General features: G+C 40.6%; 1 protein-coding gene across 1 annotated transcript in view; it reads left to right on the top strand.

Annotated features, from left to right (window-relative positions):
* zfyve16 (zinc finger, FYVE domain containing 16) overlaps positions 1 to 21,721 on the top strand; it is a 72,875-nt gene that overhangs the window by 33,659 nt on the left and 17,495 nt on the right. Inside the window, exons 6-11 of the mRNA XM_041186257.1 lie at positions 1,715 to 1,870; positions 5,439 to 5,663; positions 9,056 to 9,138; positions 16,352 to 16,456; positions 19,162 to 19,312; positions 19,406 to 19,486. Coding sequence (XP_041042191.1) covers positions 1,715 to 1,870; positions 5,439 to 5,663; positions 9,056 to 9,138; positions 16,352 to 16,456; positions 19,162 to 19,312; positions 19,406 to 19,486 — 801 coding nt within the window. The remainder of the gene's footprint in view (positions 1 to 1,714; positions 1,871 to 5,438; positions 5,664 to 9,055; positions 9,139 to 16,351; positions 16,457 to 19,161; positions 19,313 to 19,405; positions 19,487 to 21,721) is intronic.

Genomic DNA, 21,721 nt, shown 5'->3' with positions numbered 1-21,721 from the left:
ATTGACAACCAAAGTTTTGACTGAAACTTTGCTCGATGGTAGCAGAACCCAGACACTTACTACTATACAATCTAGGCAAAACTATCTGCCCTGACCAACTGCTGTGGTTGTGGTGTAGCCAATATCACCAAGTCACACCTTGGACCATCCCCCTCCTTTGACCTTCTCCTTGGAGTATTGTATCACATTGTTCCAGCCCTTTCTCTGATTCTTTCAAATTTTCAATGGCCCTGCCAAGCTCCACTTCAACTTTCTCCCAAGATATCCTCCCACCTCTCTTTCCTCGGCTCTACAGGGAACAATTCCTCATCTATTGACTTCATTCTCAGTTCCTATAGAAATATGTAGCACTTCCAAAAAGGTAATGGGGCATTTGACCTAATCAGTATGGGTTGGTGTAATCCTTCAGTCAAGCAAATCTCTCCTCTAAATTGACTATCCGTCTGTACTTTCTAAATTTTCCCCTCTATATAATCTATCTTTATTCATAGTCATGGCCACCCTCAATCTAGACAAGATCATATCTGACCACTTCCTGTATATCTGACCAAATCCCTTACACCTTCCAGTCCCATTTCCTTCGCGCCTGCCTAATCATTTATAACTGCACAGCCAAATTCCCAACTATCTAACCTTTGTCTCTCCATTTGCCACAATAAATCTGTGGCCATCAATTTGCTCATTCACACACTCGCATCCATCTGTGATGCTCTTGGCCCTACAGATTGTTTGCTGGCTCCCATCCCTTGTTTGCCATCGGGTCCAAGGGCACAAATGTGTGGTTATGTGCAATCCCCCTCTAATATTGTCCAGTACTTCCAAGACCACAGTTATTGCCCACTCCTCAGAAAATTGGCCCTTGACTTTTTCTGTTCTGTTCAAACTATCGCTGCATCTCCAACCATCTCACTTCTCTGAATGTTTGACCACTCAAATCTATGCCCTTGTCTAAAACTCTGGACTCCCCAATGAGGTTTCCACGCTTTCTAAATGAATGGGTCCTAACCAAGATCAGACATGAATTCCATTGTCACCATGATGCGTTATCTCACTTCAGTCTTCTGTGTTTGACATGATCGACCATACTAACATCCTTCGCTGTCCAGCTCAGTGGGATTACCCTTGCTTAACTCCACATTTTCCTACCCGATTTGATCGATTATAACTGGAGTATTTGCAGCAGTACCACTTCCTTTCAGGGTCCCTCAAGGATCAAATCTGACATGCTGTAAGTTCGTCCAATTAAACATTGGAAGGACGAAAGCAATTAAATTTAGCCCCTTGGGTCACAGAGAAAAATACCATAATGCCCAGCATCACCTGCACCCAAGAATTTTGAGAGAGAAGCTAATCTCGTTCTAGATTCTTTGCAGCTCCTCCCACCTTGCTGTCATCAACAAACCTTTTAACAATTTTATAACTATCTTACTTTAGATCATTGATTCACAATGTGACTAGCAGCAATACTAGGAGTGAATGCTAGTTACTTCTACTCTGACATAGCTTGCCTTGCCTCAGTTTCTCCCAGTGCTTCTTTCTGACATCTCTCTTTAGCTGGCAGTATTTCAATGTAAATGATTTTTTCTAAGGCCTAACAATGTCTCTAAATTTGCAACATATTTATATTGGTTTGTTAGAAATGGTACTCCAGTTTGATTCATGGACTCTGTTTTCACACACATTTGCATTTTTCTTTCTTATCTCTGATTCTTAGATGCTACAAATAAATGCTGGTGTTTTGTATCCAATGGATTACATGGTGTGGGCCAGGCAGAAGTTGTCATTCTCTTGTTGTGCTTGCCTGATGAAAATGCAATTCCCAAAGACATCTTTAACTTTTTTATTACACTTTATCAGGATGCAACTAAAGGTATGACTACAGTGTCCCATTATATAAATAATCAATGCACAAATTCCTGCACCAAACCATGATACGTTTTTTTCATTTACGGGATGTGGATGTCGCCGGCTAGGCCAGCATTTATTGCCCATCCCTAATTGCCCATGAAAAGGTGGTAGTGAGCTGCCGCCTTGAACCACTAATCAATGCACAAATTGCTGCATCAAACCATAATTTTTTTTATTCATTTACAGGATCTGGATTAATTGTGAAGTAACTGTTGCCTTTATTTACTTGGTTGTTGGATTTTGCAAGTGACGTTTATAGCTAACTTAATTTGAAAACTGAAATTATTATGGAGCTTCTGTTACAAACAGGAAAGCGTGGAGAAATTAATGTGAAAAGAAATTAGTTGATGGAATACAAATGTTGGATTTTAAGTAAATGAATTGCTGTAATCCCAGCTACAAAGTTGAATAAATGTATTTTAGCATATTTTGTCCTCTCCCTCAGCCTGTTTGTGTTCTTGATTTAGCTCTCATCTCTGCTTTAAGTCCAAGGGACGCAGAGTTGAAAGGATATGGCAGACAATTTGCTTGGCTATCCATGCTAAAACTGCTTCCAGGATAACCCGGGAATGCAATGATACTCCCCAGCTGTTTCTCTACACTGAACTGTGTTTCCTCCACTCTCGCCTCCAACAATAAATAGTTTATCTTAATGATTTAGACTCAAATGTTGGGGGAATGATAAAATAGTATGCAGATGATACAAAAATTGGTTCTGTGGTTGACAGTGAGGGGGAATGTTTCAGACTGCACAAAGATGTAGATGATCTGGTCAGTTGGGTGGAAAATGAAATTCAACCCAGAGAAATGAGGTAATGCATTTTGGGAGTTGTAACAAGACAAATGGAATGCACCAAGAGGAAGTGTGGTGGAGGCAGGTTCAAATGAGGTATTCAAGAGGGCATTAGATGATTGTTTCTATTCAAACAATGTGCGAGGGTACGGGGAAAAGGCAGGGCAATGACACTAGGTCATAATGCTCATTTGGAGAGCCAGTGTAAACATGATGGGCTGAATGGCCTTCTTCTGTGTTAGAATTCTGAGAGTAAATGGGAGGACACTGAGTTGTGTGGAGAAACTGAGAGGAGCTGGGAGTGAATGTCGTCTATCCTTAAAAGTAGCAGGATAGGTGGATAAGGTGGTTAAGCAGGTATACGGCATGGTTTCCTTCAATCAATGCATAGATTATAAAAGCAGGCAGTTTATGCTAGAACTGTATGCAACACTAATCAGACCACAGCTTGAGTACTGCACACAGTTTTGATCACCACATTACAGGAAAGACATGATTGCACTGGAGAGGATGCAGAGGAAACTTATGTGGATGTTACCAGAACTGGAAAATTTAGCTCTGAGGAAAGATTGGGTAGGGCTGTTTTCCTCAGCACAGAGAAGGCTGAGGGATGAATTAATTATTACATTTTATTTATTTAGCAAATGCAAATCCCTGAAGCCAAGTGATAGCTACCTCGTTTAGTGAGTTTAAGATGATTAGCCTGCCACTTAGTCTGTAGAGGGGACGCTCCTCAGTCATGTGCAGCATTGTTTGTGTATTTCCACAAGTGCATAAGGGGTTTGTATAGAAGCCCCAGTGATGGAGGTTGGCTGCAGAGGGGCTTTGGCCTGTCCTTGGCTTATCCTGAATCTATCTAGCAAGTGCCTTTGCAGTTCAAAGCCTGCCATTCAACAGATGGGGTTTGATGCAAGGATTTTGTTACTGACTTCCCATGCTTCCCATTCATTGGCCCAAAGGATGTATGCTGGTAGATCTTGCTCAAGAAAGGTGCTCCATATGGGGTGCTGAGATGGAAGGCAGACAATAGATGGGGTGACCAAGTCATCATGGAGTGGTAAATGAAGTGCAGCATGGATGGTATTAACCTGCTTGTGGGTTTTTGTCAGTCGGCAGATGTGTGGCGGAGTGATGTTTGGAAGCACAGGAAGCCAGGGGAGGGGTTTGAGCAGAGAGTTGCAGTTATGTTGTATTCAATCGAATGTCAGCAAGATGTGTGTGATGACCTTTGCCAGAAAGGTACACTTAATTGATTACTTAATTGAGGGACTTAGATAAAGTAAATAGGGTGGGCCATTTAACTTAGTAGGGTGGAGAAAAACCAAGGGGCATAGGCTTAAAGTAATCAGTAGAAGGATTAGAAGGAATATGAGGAAACATTTTTTCACCCAGAGGGTGGGAGGGACTTCAGTCTTTTCCCACCAATCAGATTTCTATCCCTGCCACAGCTCTGAAACAGCTCTTATCTAAGTCACAAATAACATCCTATGTGATTGTGACAAAGGTAATTATCCCTCCTCAACCTGCTTGTCCTGTCTACAGCCTTTGACACAGTTGACCAAACTCCTCCAACACTTCTCCAGCTGATTGGGACTGCTCTTGCTCCATTATTACCTAATTGTAGTCAGACTATCATTTGGAATGGCTTCTCTTCCTGCCTCTGCTCTGTTATCTCTGGTGATCCTGAAGGTCTATCCTTGGCTCCTTCTTATTTCTCATCTGCATGCTGCCCTTTAATGAAATCATCCAACACCTGGCTCAACCTTGCCATCACTGTTGCTAAATTATCAGACAGCTTATTTAACACCCAATACTGGGTGAGCAGAAATAAGCTGTAATTAAATATTGGCAAGACTGAAGCTATTGTTTTTAGTCGCCACTCCAAACCATGTTTCCTGGCTGTTAACTCCATCCTTCTCCCTGAAGCATTCTGAGATTAAACATGTTTGTAACTTTTGATGCCATATTTGACCCTAAGATGAGCTTCTGACCATACATTCGCGTCATCACTAAGGCAGTCTATTTCCACTTTAGTGATATTGCCCAACTTCACTCCAGTTTCACCTCATCTACTGCTGAAAACCTCATTCATACCTTTGTTACCTTTGGACTTGACTATGCCAATGCAGATCTGGTTGGCCTCCTACATTCTACCATCTGCAAACATGAGACCATCCAAAACTTGGCTTCCTAAGACTTAACTCGCACCAAGTCCCATTCAGCCATCACATCAATCATCACCCCTGTGTTGGGTGACCTACTTTGGCTCCTGGTCAAGCAATGACTTGATTTTAAAATTCTCATCCTTGTTTCAAATCCCTCCATGGCCTCCCCCGTCTGTCATCTTGTAATCTCCTCCAGTCCCACAAACCCATATCTGTGCTTATCTAATTCTGGTTTCTTGAGCATCCTGAATTTTACTTGCTTCACCATTGGTGGCCGGGCCTTCAGTTACCTAGCCCCAAGCTCTTGGAATTCCAATCTACACTTGCCAGCCTCTCTACCTCACTTTCCTCCTTTAAGACAGTCTATAAAACCTACCTCCTTGACCAAGCTTTTGGTTATCTGACCTAATATCTCGTGACTTAGTATGATATTTTGTTTAATAATGCTCCTGTGAAGCACCTTGGGATGTTTTATTGCATTCAAGATGCTGTAGAAGTATAAGTTGTAAATATTGCTTACTTTGAGCCCTTAAAACCAAATCTTGCTAATTATTCCTTTTTTGGCCAAACAGGAAAAACCATTGGAAATTTAGGAAATTTTTCCTTCACTGAAAATTTTCTAGGCAGTAAAGATCATGGTGGATTCCTATTTGTCACACCCACTTTCCAGGCACTGGCGGATATACTACTTCCAAATAGCCCATTTTTGTTTGGAGTCCTCATTCAGAAACTAGAAGTACCTTGGGCAAAGGTGTTTCCTATTCGACTCATGTTAAGATTGGGCGCAGAATATAATGGTGAGTTTTACCCGTTTGCAAATAACTTACATGTATGTACATGCCTGGAATTCGATGCAATGGTTAATGACCGCAGTGTGTTGTCCTTTTGATTGTTTCTATAGATTGACTACATATTCAAGTATGTATCCATTTCTGCTTATGCTTATTTATAACTCAGGAGAAACAGATCTGGTATTGAATTTTAGTTTATTGGAATGAGAAAATAGCAAAGAGACACAATTGATGTAATGAAGGAAATTAAATTGTAGTTGTGGATGGACTTCACATAAGGTGACTTAAAGAAATGGCTAGCAAAATCAGACACAGGTTTTCCTTTAACATTTAGAAATCATTAAAAAAAAATAGCAATAGTGCCCAAAGATTAGTAAGTAGATAACAGAACATTAGTCTTTTAGAAGGGGCCCAGGAAATTACAGTCCACTGAGATCAGTTGTGGGTGAAGTATCGGATGCATCCTGGAAAGGGGCTAGTTAAGTATCTGCATATGTTGTAGTAAGAGGGGGTCATTATGGACTTCTGGGAATGAAGTCTTTCCTAACAAGTTTACTGGAGAAAATGATGGGCCTTTGGGAAACGGACTCCATGCCTGTAATGTATTGAGATTTCAGCAAGGCTTTTGATAATAAGAAATTAGTCAACAAGATGGGAAGGCACTTAAATAGGATGAAATCTTCTGTGGTAGATTGATATTGGCTAAATTAGAGAAAACAAAGCATGATTATGAATCTAACTACATTGACATGGCAAGTGTTCTCTTCTGTGCCACCAGAACTCTGTGCCAGTGTGCTATGGATTGTGTAGATATGATTGGGAACAGGGGACAGAAACAAAGTTGACCAAATTTGTAGATTCTGCCAAATTTGGGGCAGTGATTCAAAAAGCAAGAACTTGCATCTAATATGGTGTGTTTTACAAAAAGCACTGAGGGAATAGGCAAACCAAAGACAAAAGGATCTAGATGGGTTGAAAATAAAGCATCATAAGACTTGGGAAGGGGAATTTATGCAAATATAACTAAAGTGGCTCTAGGCTGCAGAAGAATAAAGAATGCAGAAAAAAGACTGAACTTGGAGCTATTGGTGAATAGCTCGCTGATATCTGTGATATGAAGTCAGCAGTGCATGCTATCCAAATGTTGAGCTATATAGCTGAAGGAATACAGTACAAATCTTAGGTAATGGAATGTGCAAGGCAAATAACCACAATCCAGGATTTTTCTATACATTTTGGATTGCTAAATATAGTTTGACCTCGGAAGTAGTGCAAAAAAATCTGTTGAAGCCATTCAGCCTCGAGAGGTTGAAGAGCTGGAGAAGAGAAGACTCAGAAGGGAATGAATAAATTGAACCCCATTTTTATGTTTGTAATGGCCACAAACTCTGAATTGTACAGTTTCTTGGATTTAATTATATGAAGAAGGTGGTCATTGTGTGGAATGGGCTGCCCCAGGAGGTGTATAGATAGGTATGAGTGTTTGGGGGCATGAGATTTTCAGATGAGCCAGAATTATTGCAATCTTTTTCAGACCTGTACTTTCCCATTTTTCTCACCGCATGAGTAAAGTTTAACCTCCTCTGTGACATAAATCCTGTGAAATGCTACGTTCTTTGTGTGATGCTTTAATTGGTCGGTTAAAGAGCTTAACTATCTAATTTGGTGTATCAGTTTTGACAGATTCCACAGCAAAACAATCAATTAAAATGTTTCATATCACTTAATTTTTATTTTTTCAGTGCTTTCATGTGCTATCCTGTATTTCTGATTTCAGCTGAATGTGTATCTGCATAAAACACATGCAGATATTAAATTGCGCTAAAATAATTGTTTACCCATAAAAGTGATCATTTGAGAGCTAATGCTCAACTCTGCTTCAGTATGGGTAGGGAATATCACTGAATCTTGAGTGCTGAAAATTTCTAGCTATATTGGATGATTTTTTATGTATGGTGCATGAGTGAGCCAGATATATTGTAGGAGTTGTAATTTTCAATCTGATTCTATTAAATAACATCCACAGTATATCATTTGTAACCCCACCATGATTGATGGGTAGGAAAGGATCCAGCCACTGCTTAGTGATTTATAACTGCCATTGCCAAATTGTGTCTGCAAGAGAAGATGCATCTTTAGAATTGCAACATTAGAAGGCAATACCCCTCATCCTCAACTTATTGATTCCTATCCCCCATCCATTTTCTTCAGAGCCTTCATTAAAGTAAATTCAAACTTAGAGGAGGAAAGACTCTACTGTGACTCTGCCTTCTCTCTTTCTATCACCCCGTCTCTTTTACAGAACACAAAAAATGTTTTTTTTTCCTCATCTGCTATTGATTTTGAAATTTGGCCTCTGAGTAGCTGACTATTAGTACTCTCATCCTGGACAATGCAGAAACTGTACAATCCATATTCCTACACCCAATCCTGGGATAAAGTATTGGATTCAAGCCCAGGCTTTTGGGTGAGGCTGAGACCTTCAAGCTAAATCTTCAAAGAGGAACTAAAAATTGCAGCAGCTAATTCAAAAAATGAATTATTTTATTTTAATTATTGCACAATAAATTATTTAATTTTGTTTAACACTTCCTTTTGGACATGAATTTCAGTTAACATGGGAAAAGCAAAATGACTCATTTGTGCTGTTACAAGGAACTGTTAACAGGTTGGTAATAAGATTAACATTGGCAATCATACGTGATGCCAGTAACTGACATTCTAACGTATCACTATGAATATGAACTTATGAATTAGGAGTAGGCCATTGGGCCCCTCGAGCCTGCTCCTCTATGCAATAAGATCATCACCGATTTCCTTGTGGCTCAACACCACTTTCCCACCTACCCCTGACATCCTTTGGCTCCTTTGTTAGTCAAGAATCTATCTACCCCTGCCTTAAAAATATCCAATGAGCCTGCCTTTACCATGCTCTGGGGAAGAGTGTTCCACACACTCAAAATGTAAAGGTGGATATTTTAACATTCATGGGTATGTTTCTGGAACATTTTACAATCTAATGTGTGCACCATGTATTCATCCTAATAGATTAGGCAAATTCTGAGGAGGGAACAAAATTTCTTCCACTTTAAGCTAGTTGCTTAGCTACTGTTGTTTGAAGAAGAGCTCTGAAGAGTCATATGGACTCGAAACGTTAACTCTGTTTCTCTCTTCATAGATACTGCCAGACCTGCTGAGTTTTTCCAGCATTTTCTGTTTTTATTACTGTTATTTAGGATGCCAGCCGGATTGTGAGAAGCATCCCAAACTATACTCCAAAATTAAGATATCTGTAAGCAATGGCACAAATAATGGACCTATCTATAATTATTTTCAATATTATTCCCATGTTCTAGCCATCAAAATTGTTGTTAATTGGTACATACTTTCATTTGCAGTTTATCCTTGTCCTTTAATGAGTGTTCGATTTCGTAAAGCACTCTTTGGAGAAACGGGTCATACCATCATGAATTTGCTAGCAGTAAGTGTTTTGATTCATATTCTATTTTCTGCACTTCCTCCCTACTCTCTTCCCTCCCCTCAAACATTTTAAAATAATGACAGGCTCATTCTTGCCTCTGATATTTGCAAGCCCAGTACGCAAAATTGTGACAACTCAACACGGATGGATGGATGCACTCAAGACTAGAAGGATATATTAAATTAGAATACTCATACACTTGTCTTTGGGAGTATTCTGGCAGATGTGAAACAAAAATTGTAACCTATTAGATTGCTGCAGAAATTATTAAGCAGTAATGCAGTCTAACTCAAATTAGATAATCACACTGCTATAGGATAAGTTTACCCTTCCATAGCACTTTGGCACACAAATGGTAATGAGTAATTTGTGGAGTCCATATTACGGGATAAAATTTAATATTTGTTTTAGAAACATGACTTGTAACATGTAAGAAATGTCTGGTAAGTTTAATTGTAGTATTTGAGGAAATAACAGTGAATTGATAAAGGAAATTCAGTGGATGTTGTGTATTTGGATTTGCGTTAGTTACTTGGAAGGTTTTCTACTGATATTAAGGTTTTTGAGGAAAGGTGGTAACCTGGATGGGAAGCTTTCTAATGGACAAAAGATTGAGTGGAAGCTTTTCAGACTGAAGGGATCTAAGTACATGAAATTGTGATGAGTCAAACTTGAATGACACAAAATTCCAGTTATATCGAAGTAATCAACCATTCCTGCTGGCAGAATAGCAAATCCCATAGAACAATGCCCATGATAGGCTGAAATTCTGCATGGGTAAGTCCATATTAGCCAAACTTGCCTAAGCTTGTCATATGATTGTGCTGACCAATCAGAGCAGAGTTAGACTACACGAGTGAAATCATGGAGCAAGCCATTATTTGACAAAGATCTCCCTGTTAAAGGGGTCGTGCAAAGTCTTCGAGTTTGGCTAAACCTGTGAGAAAGTTAAAAGTGTTGTTGATCAGAGAGAAGACAAAGTTGATACAGCAAATGGAAAACCATGATGTGAAATGGAAAGCAGAGATTGCGTAGGATTGGTTGATTGTTTCATCGAGTTTGTCCACCATTATGAAACACAAGGTGAACATCTTGGAACAGGCCGCCAAGCAGGGATTCTCACAGGTTATCAAGGCCATCGATAAGGAGAAGTAAAAACAAACTATGATGGAGGCCATGTTCATGATGAAAAAGGCATGGAAGACATGGTGACAGAGTCCACAGTTGCCAACTGCTACCACGCTGGGTTTGAACAGGTTATGACTGCACAAGACATTGAGAAGGAGCAGGGTGAGGTCAACCAACCCGATGAGGCACTTTTTGCTCACCTGTGGGAGGATGGCATGGAAATTCCAGCAGAGTCAATCAAGGAAACTTGTGCAGACATGGACAATGCTGTCTGCTGCAAAATGGAATTGATAGATGCAATCGTAGATGCAATATGTTCTTCAACTGAGGAGGCCAATAACCCTGAAGAGTCTGATGTATGTCCACCCGCTCGCTTGCCTATTTCCCAAGCCAATGCTGCAAAGGCTTTAGAGATGTTCCAGGATTTTGCACTGCAGCATGAAAACACTGAAACATGTTTGACTGCATTGATGACATGGTGGACTGTATCGTGCACATCTGAAGGCTAAGCAGAAAAAGATTAGTGTTTTTCTGGTGCTACTCCTGACATTTTTCAATGCTAAGCTCCAGCCTTTTACAAAGTCAGGTCATTGTAAGATGTCAACAAATTGAATGATGACTTTCACACATTTTTTGCTTTAGTGTGTTTTCATTTGGCCTACGGATTTGCTGCTTTTGACATTGAACACATTTGTAGGCATATCAGGTTCCATTGAGAAGCATTCATGTGGAAATGGGGCCTCCTTGGCTATCACACAGTTTTGTTTAACACAGATTTGTGGGCAGATTGCCTGGGATTTGACTCTCCGGGATTTTACTGTAATGGTGTGTCCCTTCCAGGGATCAGACATGCTTGTATTTGGAACAAAAACAGAAAATGCTGGAAAAACTCAGCAGGTCTAACAGCGTCTGTGCATCAGAGCTTTAGCTCTGAAGAAGAGTCATATGGATTTGAAATGTGAACCTTGCCTTTTTCTCCACAGATACTGTTAGACCTGCTGAGTTTTTCCAGCATTTTCTGTATTTGTTTCAGATTTCCAGTATCTGCAGTATTTTGCTTTTATGCTCTTATTTAGTCTGTGATCAGGGACAGGAGGGTGTGACTACAGGTGAGGCAGGTATTGGGACCCATGGGGTAGCGTTCAAGGAGCCTCGGCCCCTGCAATTGTCAACAGTTACGAGGTTCTTGCAAGCTGTGTGGACGAGAGCAAGGACTCCAGGGAGGGTGAGCGAACTGACTGCACCGTGGTACAGGGAGCCATTCAAGTGCAGGGAGGGAATAGAAACCTAGTAGTGGTAGCGAACAGTATAATTAGGGCAATAAATACTGTTCTCTGCAGCCTTGAGCGTGAGCCCCAAAGGTTGTGTTGTCTGCCCAATTCCAGGCCTAAGGACATCTCCTCGGGGCTGGAGAGGAACTTGGAGTGTGAGGGGAGGGATCCAGTTGTCGTCATCCACGTTGGTACAAACGACATTGATAGGACTAGAGAAGAGGTTCTGCTGAAAGAATTTGAACAGTTATGAGCTAAATTAAAAAGCAGAACCTCCAAGGTAATAATCTCTGGATTATTACCTGAACCATGGGAAAACTGCATAGGGTAAATAAATTCAAGGAGTAAAATGCGTGGCTGAAAGATTGTGGGAGGAATGAGTTTCAGTTCATGAGGCACTGGCACCAGTACTGTGGTAGAAGGGAGCTGTTCCGGTGGGACAGGCTTCACTTGAACCATGCTGAGACCAGTGTCCTGGCGAATCGAATAACGAGGGCTGTAGAGAGGGATTTAAACTAAATTTTTGGCGGGGCGGAGGAAAGGGTTCTGGAGAGGTGGTACATAGGCATACAAAGCAAAAGGATATGGCAGCATTGCAGGGCAGCTATTTAGGTAATGATACCCAGAGTGTGACAGGAAGGGACAGTGTGTAGAAAGCAGAAAGTAGGATCAAAGGGGGGAAAAATGGTTTTTAAAAAAAAGGCAGAATTATTGGCTCTTAAATGCATGTAGTATTCGGTATAAAATAAATGAATTAATGCTGCAAATAGAGGTTAATGGGTATGATCTTATGACCATTCTGGAGACATGGTTACAAGGAGGTCAAAGCTGGGAAATAAATCTTCAGGGGTATGTGACTTTTCAAAAGGACAGGCAGGCAGGAAGGAAAGAGTGGTGGGGCAGCCTTGTTAGTACGAGATGGGGTTAGTACGATAGCAAGAGAAGACCTTGGATCGGAAGATGTCAAAACCATATGGGTGGAGGTAAGAAATAACAAGGGGAAGAAGACATTGGTGGGAGTAGGACAGAGAAATCAGGAGATAATGAGGGCATGTAAAAAAGGCAGTACATTAATCATGGGTGACTTTAATCTTCATGTAGTTTTGGAAAATCAAAGTGGCAGAGGTAGCCATGAGCAAGAATTCATAAAATATATTTGGGACAGTTTCCTAGGACAGTATGTTGTGGATGCAACCATGGATCAGGCTATTTTGGAGCTGGCAATGTGTAATGAGGTAGGTTTAATAAATGATCTGAGTAAAAGATCCCCTAGGGAACAGTGACCATAATATGGTAGAATTTAGTATTCAGTCTGAGAGTGAGAAACTTGGGTCAGAAATAACTGTGCCAAACTTAAATAAAGGAATTACACAAGAATGAGGGCAGAGTTGGCTGGAGTGTACTGGGAAAGGAGTTGAGCAGAAAAGACAGTTGATGACCAATGGCAGACATCTAAGAAAATAGCCCATGACTCACAACAAAAATATATCCCAGTGAGGAAGAAAGATTCTAGGAAAGGGATAAACTAACCAAGGCAGTTAAGAATAGCGTCAAATTGAAAGAAAAAACATACAATGTGACAAAGATTAGTGGTCAGCCAGAGGATTGGGAAAGTTTTAAAAACCAACAAAAGATGACCAAAGAAAAATAAAGAGGGAGAAAATAAACTTTGAGGGTAAACTAGAAAGTAATATAAAACAGATAGTAGGAGGTAATAAATACAATAATGATCACGAGAGAAAATGTACTAGGGAAACTAATGGGGCTAAAGGCTGTCAAGTTCCCTGGACCTGATGTGTTACATCCTAGGACATTAAAGGAAGTAGCTACAGAGATAGTGGATGCACTGGTAGTAATCTTTCAGGAATCCTTAGATTCTGGAGAAGTCCAAGAGGATTGGAAAACTGCCAATGTAACACCCTTATCCAAAAAGGGAGTCAAAAAGAAGGTAACCATAGCCAGTTAGCTTAACGTCTGTCATTGGGAAAATTATAAAGGATGTAGTAGCAGAGCATTTAGAAATATATAATATAATCAAACAGAGTCAGCATGGTTTCATGAAGGGGCAATCATGTCTGACAAATTTATTAAAACTCTTTGAGGTTAACAAGCAGGATGGATAATGGGGAACCAGTAGATGTAATATATTTGGATTTTCAAAAGACGTTCATAAGGTACCGGGCATAAGGCTACTTAATAAGATAAGAGCCCATAGTGTTGGTGATAGTATATTAGCAAGGATAGAGAATTGGCTAACTAATAGAAGACCGAGTTGGGATGGCAGCCTGTAACTAGTGGAGTGCCACAGGGATCAGTGCTCATGCCACAATTATTTACAATATATATCAATGACTTGGATGAGGGAAGTGAATGTACTTTCGCCAAGTTTGCTGATGATGCAAAAATAGGTAGGGAGGCAAGCGGTGAGGATGACAGTCTACAGAAGGATGTAGACAGGTTAAGTGAGTGAGCAAAAACTTGGCAGATGTAATATAATGTGGGAAAACGTGAGTTTATGCACTTTGGCAAGAAGAATAGAGGAGCTGAATATTAATTTAATGGGGAAAGCTGCAGCACAGATGGATTTCGGGGTCCTCATACATGAATCCCAAAAAAACTAACATACAAGTTCAGCAGGTAATAGGGAAGGCAAATGGAATGTTGGCCTTTATTTCAAAGGGAACGGAGTATAAAAATAGGGAAGTCTTGCTAAAACTATACAAGGCACCAGTTAGACCACACAGGAATACTGTGAACAGTTTTGTTCCCCTTATCTAAGGAAAGATATACTGGCATCGAAGGGAGCCCAGAGAACGTTCACTAGGTTGATCCTAGGTTTGGAAGGATTTTCTTGAGGAGAGGTTGAGTAGGCTGGGCCTGCATTCATTGGAGTTTAGAAGAATGAGACAACCTTATTAAAACTTATAAGATACTTAGGAGGCTTGACAGGGTAGATACCGAGAGGTTGTTTCCCCTTGTGGGAGAGTTTAGGACCAGCGGGTATAATCTGAGAAAGGTGTCGCCCGTTTAAGGCAGAGATGAGGAGGAATTTCTTCTCTGAGTGTAGTGAATCTGTGGAATTCTTTACCGCAGAGGTTTGTAAAGGCTGGGTCGTTAAGTATATTCAAGGCTGAGATAGACAGATTTTTAATCAGTAACGGAATCGAGGGTTATGGGGAAAAGGCAGGAAAGTGGAGCTGAGGATTATCAGATCAACTATGATCTCATTGAATGGTGGAGCAGACACGATGGGACAAATGAGCTGCTTCTGCTCCTAAGTCTTTTGGCCTTATGTATGTGTTGCTTTAGGCATGGTTATGAGGAAATTATTAATATCTGCAGATAGCACAACAGTTAGGAGTATGATTATTTTGAGGTTGTGAGCAATTTCAGGAGGGTGTGGTGTTAGATTGGACAGATATACATATTGGTCAAATTATAAGTGAAGAGATTTACTAAGATGCTAAAAGCCCTGGGAGGCTTTAGTTATGAAGTTATTAAACCAGGTTAAGTAGAGAGCTTATAAAGGCATTCAAAATTATGAAGCATTTTGATGTGGTGTTTTGGGTTTGACCTAAATAAGGGGTTCAGAGTCAATGTTTAGAAATTTGAGGGCAACTCCCACCCAACTGTACACTGCCATACCCTCACCTCTTATGGGCTGGTGTGATAGGATAGGACAAATTTGTCATGTTGGTTGGTGGGTATGATTCTGAGAGTATGACTGTTAGGCTATTTCTTGATGAGTCTGAGGCAGTTTTGCCAATTTGGAGGACTTGCCAAGGTTACCTGAGCTGACTGGTCTGTTGTCCTAAAATAAAAACAAAATGCTCAGCAGGTCTAACAGCATCTGTGGAGAGAGAAATAGAGTTAATGTTTCGAGTCTGTGTGACTCTTCAGAGCTAAAGAGAAGTAGAAATGTGATTAAATTTATACTGTTTAAGGAGGGGGTGGGGCAGGTGAAGCCGGATAGAAGGTCAGCGATAGCTGGAGGCTAAGAAGAGATCGACAAAGATATCATAGACAAAAAGACAAAGGGGGTGTTACTTGTAGTGGTAAGGTCAAAAGCAGGTGCTGATAGTGGCATGAAGGTAAGAAAGTAGAATGCGTTAATAGCAGAACAAGGATAAGCACTCTGAAAGAACAACATGGAACAAGCAACAAATGGTCTTTTTGGGGTGGGATCGGGGGAGGGGGTGGTGTTTGGGGGAAAAAGGGTAAAAAATGGGATAAAAGGAATAAAACAATAAATAAAAATAGGTAGATAAAAAATAAATTTAAATAAGAAATTTAAAAAGGGGTGAAGATGGAGGAGAGAGTTCATGGTCTGAACTTGTTGAACTCGATGTTAAGCCTGGAAGGCTGTAAAGTGCCTAATCATAAGATGAAAGTTTTTTGTTGTTCGGTTCTAACAATTTATTCTTTTCCTTGCAATGGAGTGACTTTGTTAACTTCAGAGGGCATTGAAGCTATCATATAGTGTGGGACCAGAGTCACTGGTCAACCTGGACAGGGGTGGCAGACTTTCTTCCTTGGAAGATATTCAGTGAACAATTTGGGTTAGTGAGTTTTGGAATTATTTTACTGGCACTTGCCAAATCAGTTTCAATTTCACCAATTATTATGGAATTTCAACTTGCAACATTTGAGTCACTCGCCCAGTATCATAATCACACACTACTGATAGGCAATGTGGTTTCAAGAAAATTTTGTGCTGATTTTATAAGTACTTGTGTTTAAAGCTACTTTTATAAGTGCTTCTTAGTTGAAATTTTTGCCATTCATATTCACATTTTTCATTCTCTTCTTTGCAGGATCTTCGAAATTACCAATATACTCTGCCCACAATTGAAGGATTAGTACTCCTTGTGGAGATGGGGAAAAGCTCTATTAAAATACCAAAGAGACGGTACAATGAGGTTAGTAATTAGAATCAAAGTGAACCATGCCTGAGTGGTAAATACTTGTAGGAGGAAAAGCTTACTTTTTGAATTTTTTTTTCTATTCATTACTGAGTGTTTGAAATTGTAAGTGAGAACAAAAGATCAAAACTTACATTCTTGGCAAGGTCATGAACATTAAAAGTACAAGATAATGCTTTGATTGCTTCCAGTTTTCTGCATTTTCATTTAACTATGGAAACTCTACAACACAGCATTGAATGGAACAGCTTTCAGTTGTAAAAATAAAACTAAGCAATACAATATATGCCTAAAACATGTTATTCTGTTCTGTACTGCTCTTAACGGTTGCTGGTTAAACAACTTGTTTCAAATGCCTCCCAAAAATAAAGGTGTGCTCAAGTGATTGTTTTTCAAATGTACAAATTTGCCTGACTTGATTTTGATACATCTCTCTTCCTTATCCTTGTGTTTTTTCACTATTTTCAAAAAAAGAAACTGGATGCCCATTAAATATATATGCGCACTTTCAAAAAGTTATTCCTACTTGATGCTTATTTAATTGTTGCTATTAAAAATTGGTACTTGTAAAAGATTTTCTCCTTTTATGTGAAGGGCAATCAGTTCTCCATCACCAGATTACCTTTTTGGCAATGATCATTTAGGAATGCATTTCATAGTAATAACTATCGCCTGCTGAATCTACTTGCCATTTACTGTTGTCTGAATTTTTTTAAATTTTGAACTTATAATATACAATTTGAGTTTTGCTCTGTTTGAAACTTATCCTGGATGCTATGAACTGCAATACACTTTTTCCAGATGTTGTTTTCTATTTCTGCATAGCTATTTTAAAATCCAATACTTATTTAAAGCTAACTTCCACCAGCTAGGCTGACAACATTAATTATAGTCCAGTTCCCACAGATGGCATCTGCCACATCAACTTTCAAACTCTCTTATCTGATCACCAAGTAGGCACTGACCTATGATCAAAATACCAACTTGATTTCATACTCAAGGTAGGCCTAGACTCACGATCATCAGACTGTACCTCTGCTTAATAAGCTCCAACTCAAAGAATATCCCTATCTTTGCCTCTGCTCCCTGTTCATAGAACTTTTGTTTATTTCTGCTTTATCCATTCACTTACTTATTTTGGCAGCTATCCACTCAATCCCCTTTTACACAGCATGTCCCTCCTAGCCTCCTATCACCATCCCAGGATTAAGTCCTTGCTTCCAGAATAAATCTGTGGTACCCCTCTGGTCCACCATGTGTGCCCTCTGCTCAAGTTGTGGTATTGATCACTTTGCACTTTGAGCAGTAACCCCACTTGCTGCTTCTCCCGAAACTGTCTCAGCCCCAGCAAACTCTAATGGCAGTGATGTGATGCTTGTCACCAGGTATCCCATCACAGTCTCTTTCTTTTGCTGGCTGCTTTTCTGCATTTGAACATCTCTCCCCTTCCATCCCTCCACGTAGGTTTTTGCGAACCATTCCTAATTCTACAGTAACTTGATAAAATCTCACACCCATAACCATTTTCTTAATCTCTCCATTATGTATGACCTCACTACGTCTGTCTCTGACCATTTCTTTGTCTCATTTACCATTCATCCCATACCTTGTATGTTTCGAATCCCACTATCTATGCCCTTTGGAAAATAAATTTTTGCCATGTGTTTCTAAATCCCCCTTTGCCCCAGCAGCTTCGAAAACTTTTTCTGAACTCCAAGCACACTCACCATCTGGCTAAATTTGACAAGACATTAGCTGCACATGAGTGCACCAGATGAATGATGCTTCCAAAGCCATCCACCACCAAATTTAGCTCCAGCATTACACAGCTAAGTTCTCTTACTACAGTAACATCATCCTGAAGGGTAAGAAATTGCTTTTGTCCATCGCAAATCACATTCTGCTAGAGTCATCACTCCCCTGAATCTAACCATTCCTGCCCCTACTTCAACTCAATAAAACTGGATCAATTTTCAACTAAAAATTTTCCTGGCTGGCACCCAAACTTTTCTTCTGTGTATAATAATTCTTAAAATTCTGCCATCTGAATTTGTTCTGTACAAGGTCCCATTCTGACTACCTTGCTGACCAACCCCAGTTCCCTATTAACCAACCCAACTGCAAGTTCCTGTCCAACCTCCTCCAGCTTTGCGCCCTGTATGGTCCTCTAACTCAGGCCCCCTGTGCATCCCCTATTCCTCCAATCCACCCCATCTGGTGTCCAAAACTTCAGATGTGTTGGCTAACCACTCAACTATTACTGCTTCCCTTCTATTCCCCACCCGAGGATGTACACACTTTAAGCTATCTAAAATTCCATCTTTCCACAAAGCATTTGGATACTTCTCCCTGACTACCACAAAAGTTTGGTCTTTGTTTCGCTCTTCCTCTTACCTAACCTAGTTACCGAATAAATACAAATCAATTGTTTCATATGCAGTCTTCATATGTACAAATCCTGTAAGGCACATGAAAACCCCACTAATTCCTTAACCTCTTCACATTGACATGGCTAGCAGTATTTTCATAACCCTATTTCTGTTAGTTTCTTGTTTTATTTTCTTAGATTTCCTTTTTCTATAAGACCTTGTGCAATTGGGTATCTTAGCTTCACATCCATTCTATATTGTGTTAGAACTGGTGATGATTTATGCCTACCAAGAAAATTTGTCATTCAAAGATTACCTGTTCCTATTTCTCAGATTATGAAAGTAGTCACCTCCTCTAATGAACATGTGATTACCATGGGGACATGTTTTAGTTTGGATGCTGACTCGCACCTGGTCTGCGTACAGAATGATGATACAAATTATCAAACACAAGCAAACACTATTGCTGGGAAGTCCAGGAAAGGTAATTTGCACTTTTGCGTTCCTGTTTTAGTAGAAATTGGGGAACCCTACAAAGCTCAATATTAATTAATTTATGTTTTCCAATGTGCTGTAGTTACAGGAGCCTCTTTTGTGGTGTTTAATGGAGCTCTGAAAACCACCTCGGGATTTATCGCTAAATCCAGTATAGTTGAAGGTGAGAAAGCAAATATTTAGATTCAAAGCTGGTGTCTGGAGTTCAAATTGTAAGGAAAATCCATTTGAGATATTATTCAGGCTTTTGCACATTGTGGCCTTCATGCGTTTAATTCTTTATGTCCAATTACATTTTGAATGGCTCAGTAATTACCTATGACGCATTGCCCCACCAGTTTGGCTGGCTCCAGCGTGGGCGGGGCTACCATGTTTGGCCCTGCAGGATGAGTGGACCTTGGTGTGTTGTGGGGTGGTGGGCTGAATTCTCATGGTTGGGATGGCCTGACTAACGCGATCGTCTGTCGTGAGCTCCTGTCAGCAAGGATCAGCTAGTGGATACGGAGATTCTATAGACTCTGGAACAGTTCCTACAGATTGGAGGGTAACTAATGTAACCCCATTATTTAAAAAGGGAGGTAGAGAGAAAACGGGGAATTATAGACCAGTCAGCCTGACGTTGGTAGTGGGGATAATTCTAGAGTCCATTATAAAAGATGTAATAGCTGAGCACTTGCAAAACAGTGGCAGAATAGGACAGATTCAGCGTGGATTTACAAAAGGGAAATAATGCTTGACAGATCTACTGGAATTTTTCGAGGATGTAACTAGTAGAGTTGATGAGGGGATGCCAGTGGATGTGGTTTATTTGGACTTTCAGAAGGCCTTCGACAAAATCCCACATAAGAGATTAGCGTGCAAAATTAAAACGCATGGGATTGGGGGTAGTGTATTGAGATGGATAGAAAACTGGTTGGCACACAGGAAACAAAGAGTAGGAATAAATGGGTGTTTTTCCGAATGGCAGGCGGTGACTAGTGGGGTACCACAGGGATCGGTGCTGGGACCCCAGCTATTCACAATATATATTAATGATTTAGATGATGGAACTAAATGTAATATCTCCAAATTTGCATTTGACACAAAGCTGGGTGGGAGGGTGAGCTGTGAGGATGCAGCAGAGATGCTTCAGTGTGATTTGGACAAGCTGAGTGAGTGGGCAAATGCATGGCAGATGCAGTATAATGTGGATAAATGTGAGGTTATCCACTTTGGTGGTAAAAACAGGAAGGCAGATTATTATCTGAATGGCTATAAATTGAGAGAGGGGAATATGCAACGAGACCTGGGTCTCTTGTACACCAGTCGCTGAAGGTAAGCATGCAGATGCAGCAGGCGGTAAAGAAGGCAAAATGGTATGTTGGCCTTCATAGCGAGAGGATTTGAATACAGGAGCAGGAATGTCTTGCTGCACTTATACAGGGCCTTGGTGAGACCACACTTGGAATATTGTGTGCAGTTTTGGCCTCCTTATGGCGGAGCAGACTCGATGGGCCGATTGGCCTAATTTCTGCTCCTATGTCTTATGGTCTTATCTGAGGAAGGATGTTCTTGCTATTGAGGGAGTTAGAGGGAGGCAGCGAAGGTTATCAGACTGGTTCCTGGGATGGCGGGACTGACATATGAGCAGAGATTGAGTCGGTTAGGATTATATTCGCTGGAGTTCAGAAGAATGAGGGGGGATCTCATAGAAACCTATAAAATTCTAACAGGACTAGACAGGGTAGATGCAGGAAGGATTGTTCCCGCTGGTGGAGGAATCCAGAACCAGGGGTCACAGTCTGAGGATACGGGGTAGACCATTTAGGACTGAGACGAGGAGAAATTTCTTCACCCAGAGAGTGGTGAGCCTGTGGAATTTGCTCCCACAGAAAATAATTGAGGCCAAACATTGTATGTTTTCAAGAAGGAGTTAGATATAGCTCTTGGGGCGAAAGGGATCAAAGGATATGGGGAGAAAGCAGGAGCAGGCTATTGAGTTGGATGATCAGCCATGATCATAATGAATGGCAGAGCAGGCTCAAAGGACCGAATGGCCTACGCCTGCTCCTAGTTTCTATGAGTAGTAAGAAATGATTCGACAACTTCCTTTAATTTGTTGGAGTTGTGGTTGTAACTGCCCTGCAGCAGTGAAAAACCAGTCGAAGGCTTTGAATGCTTTCAAAATCTGAAGAGGTTTTGTCAAGCCCCTGGATGCTAATGATTTGGTTGGCGGTTGGTCCAACAAAGCAAAGGAACAAACTGACTTGGTGTTGTTGTGTTTTGGTAAAGAGACCCGAGGCCACTCGGTATTTCAAAAAATTATTGCGCCACGTCTTCCAGTGACCAACTCTATGCGGTCCTTCGGCACTTGGAAACGGGTGGGGTAGGGGCAGTTACTGCTGGCACAGTGCCACCA

The sequence above is a fragment of the Carcharodon carcharias genome, chromosome 4 (genome assembly GCF_017639515.1).
Source record: "Carcharodon carcharias isolate sCarCar2 chromosome 4, sCarCar2.pri, whole genome shotgun sequence".
Classification (NCBI taxonomy): domain Eukaryota; kingdom Metazoa; phylum Chordata; class Chondrichthyes; order Lamniformes; family Lamnidae; genus Carcharodon; species Carcharodon carcharias.
This window is presented reverse-complemented; position numbering and strand designations above follow the sequence as displayed.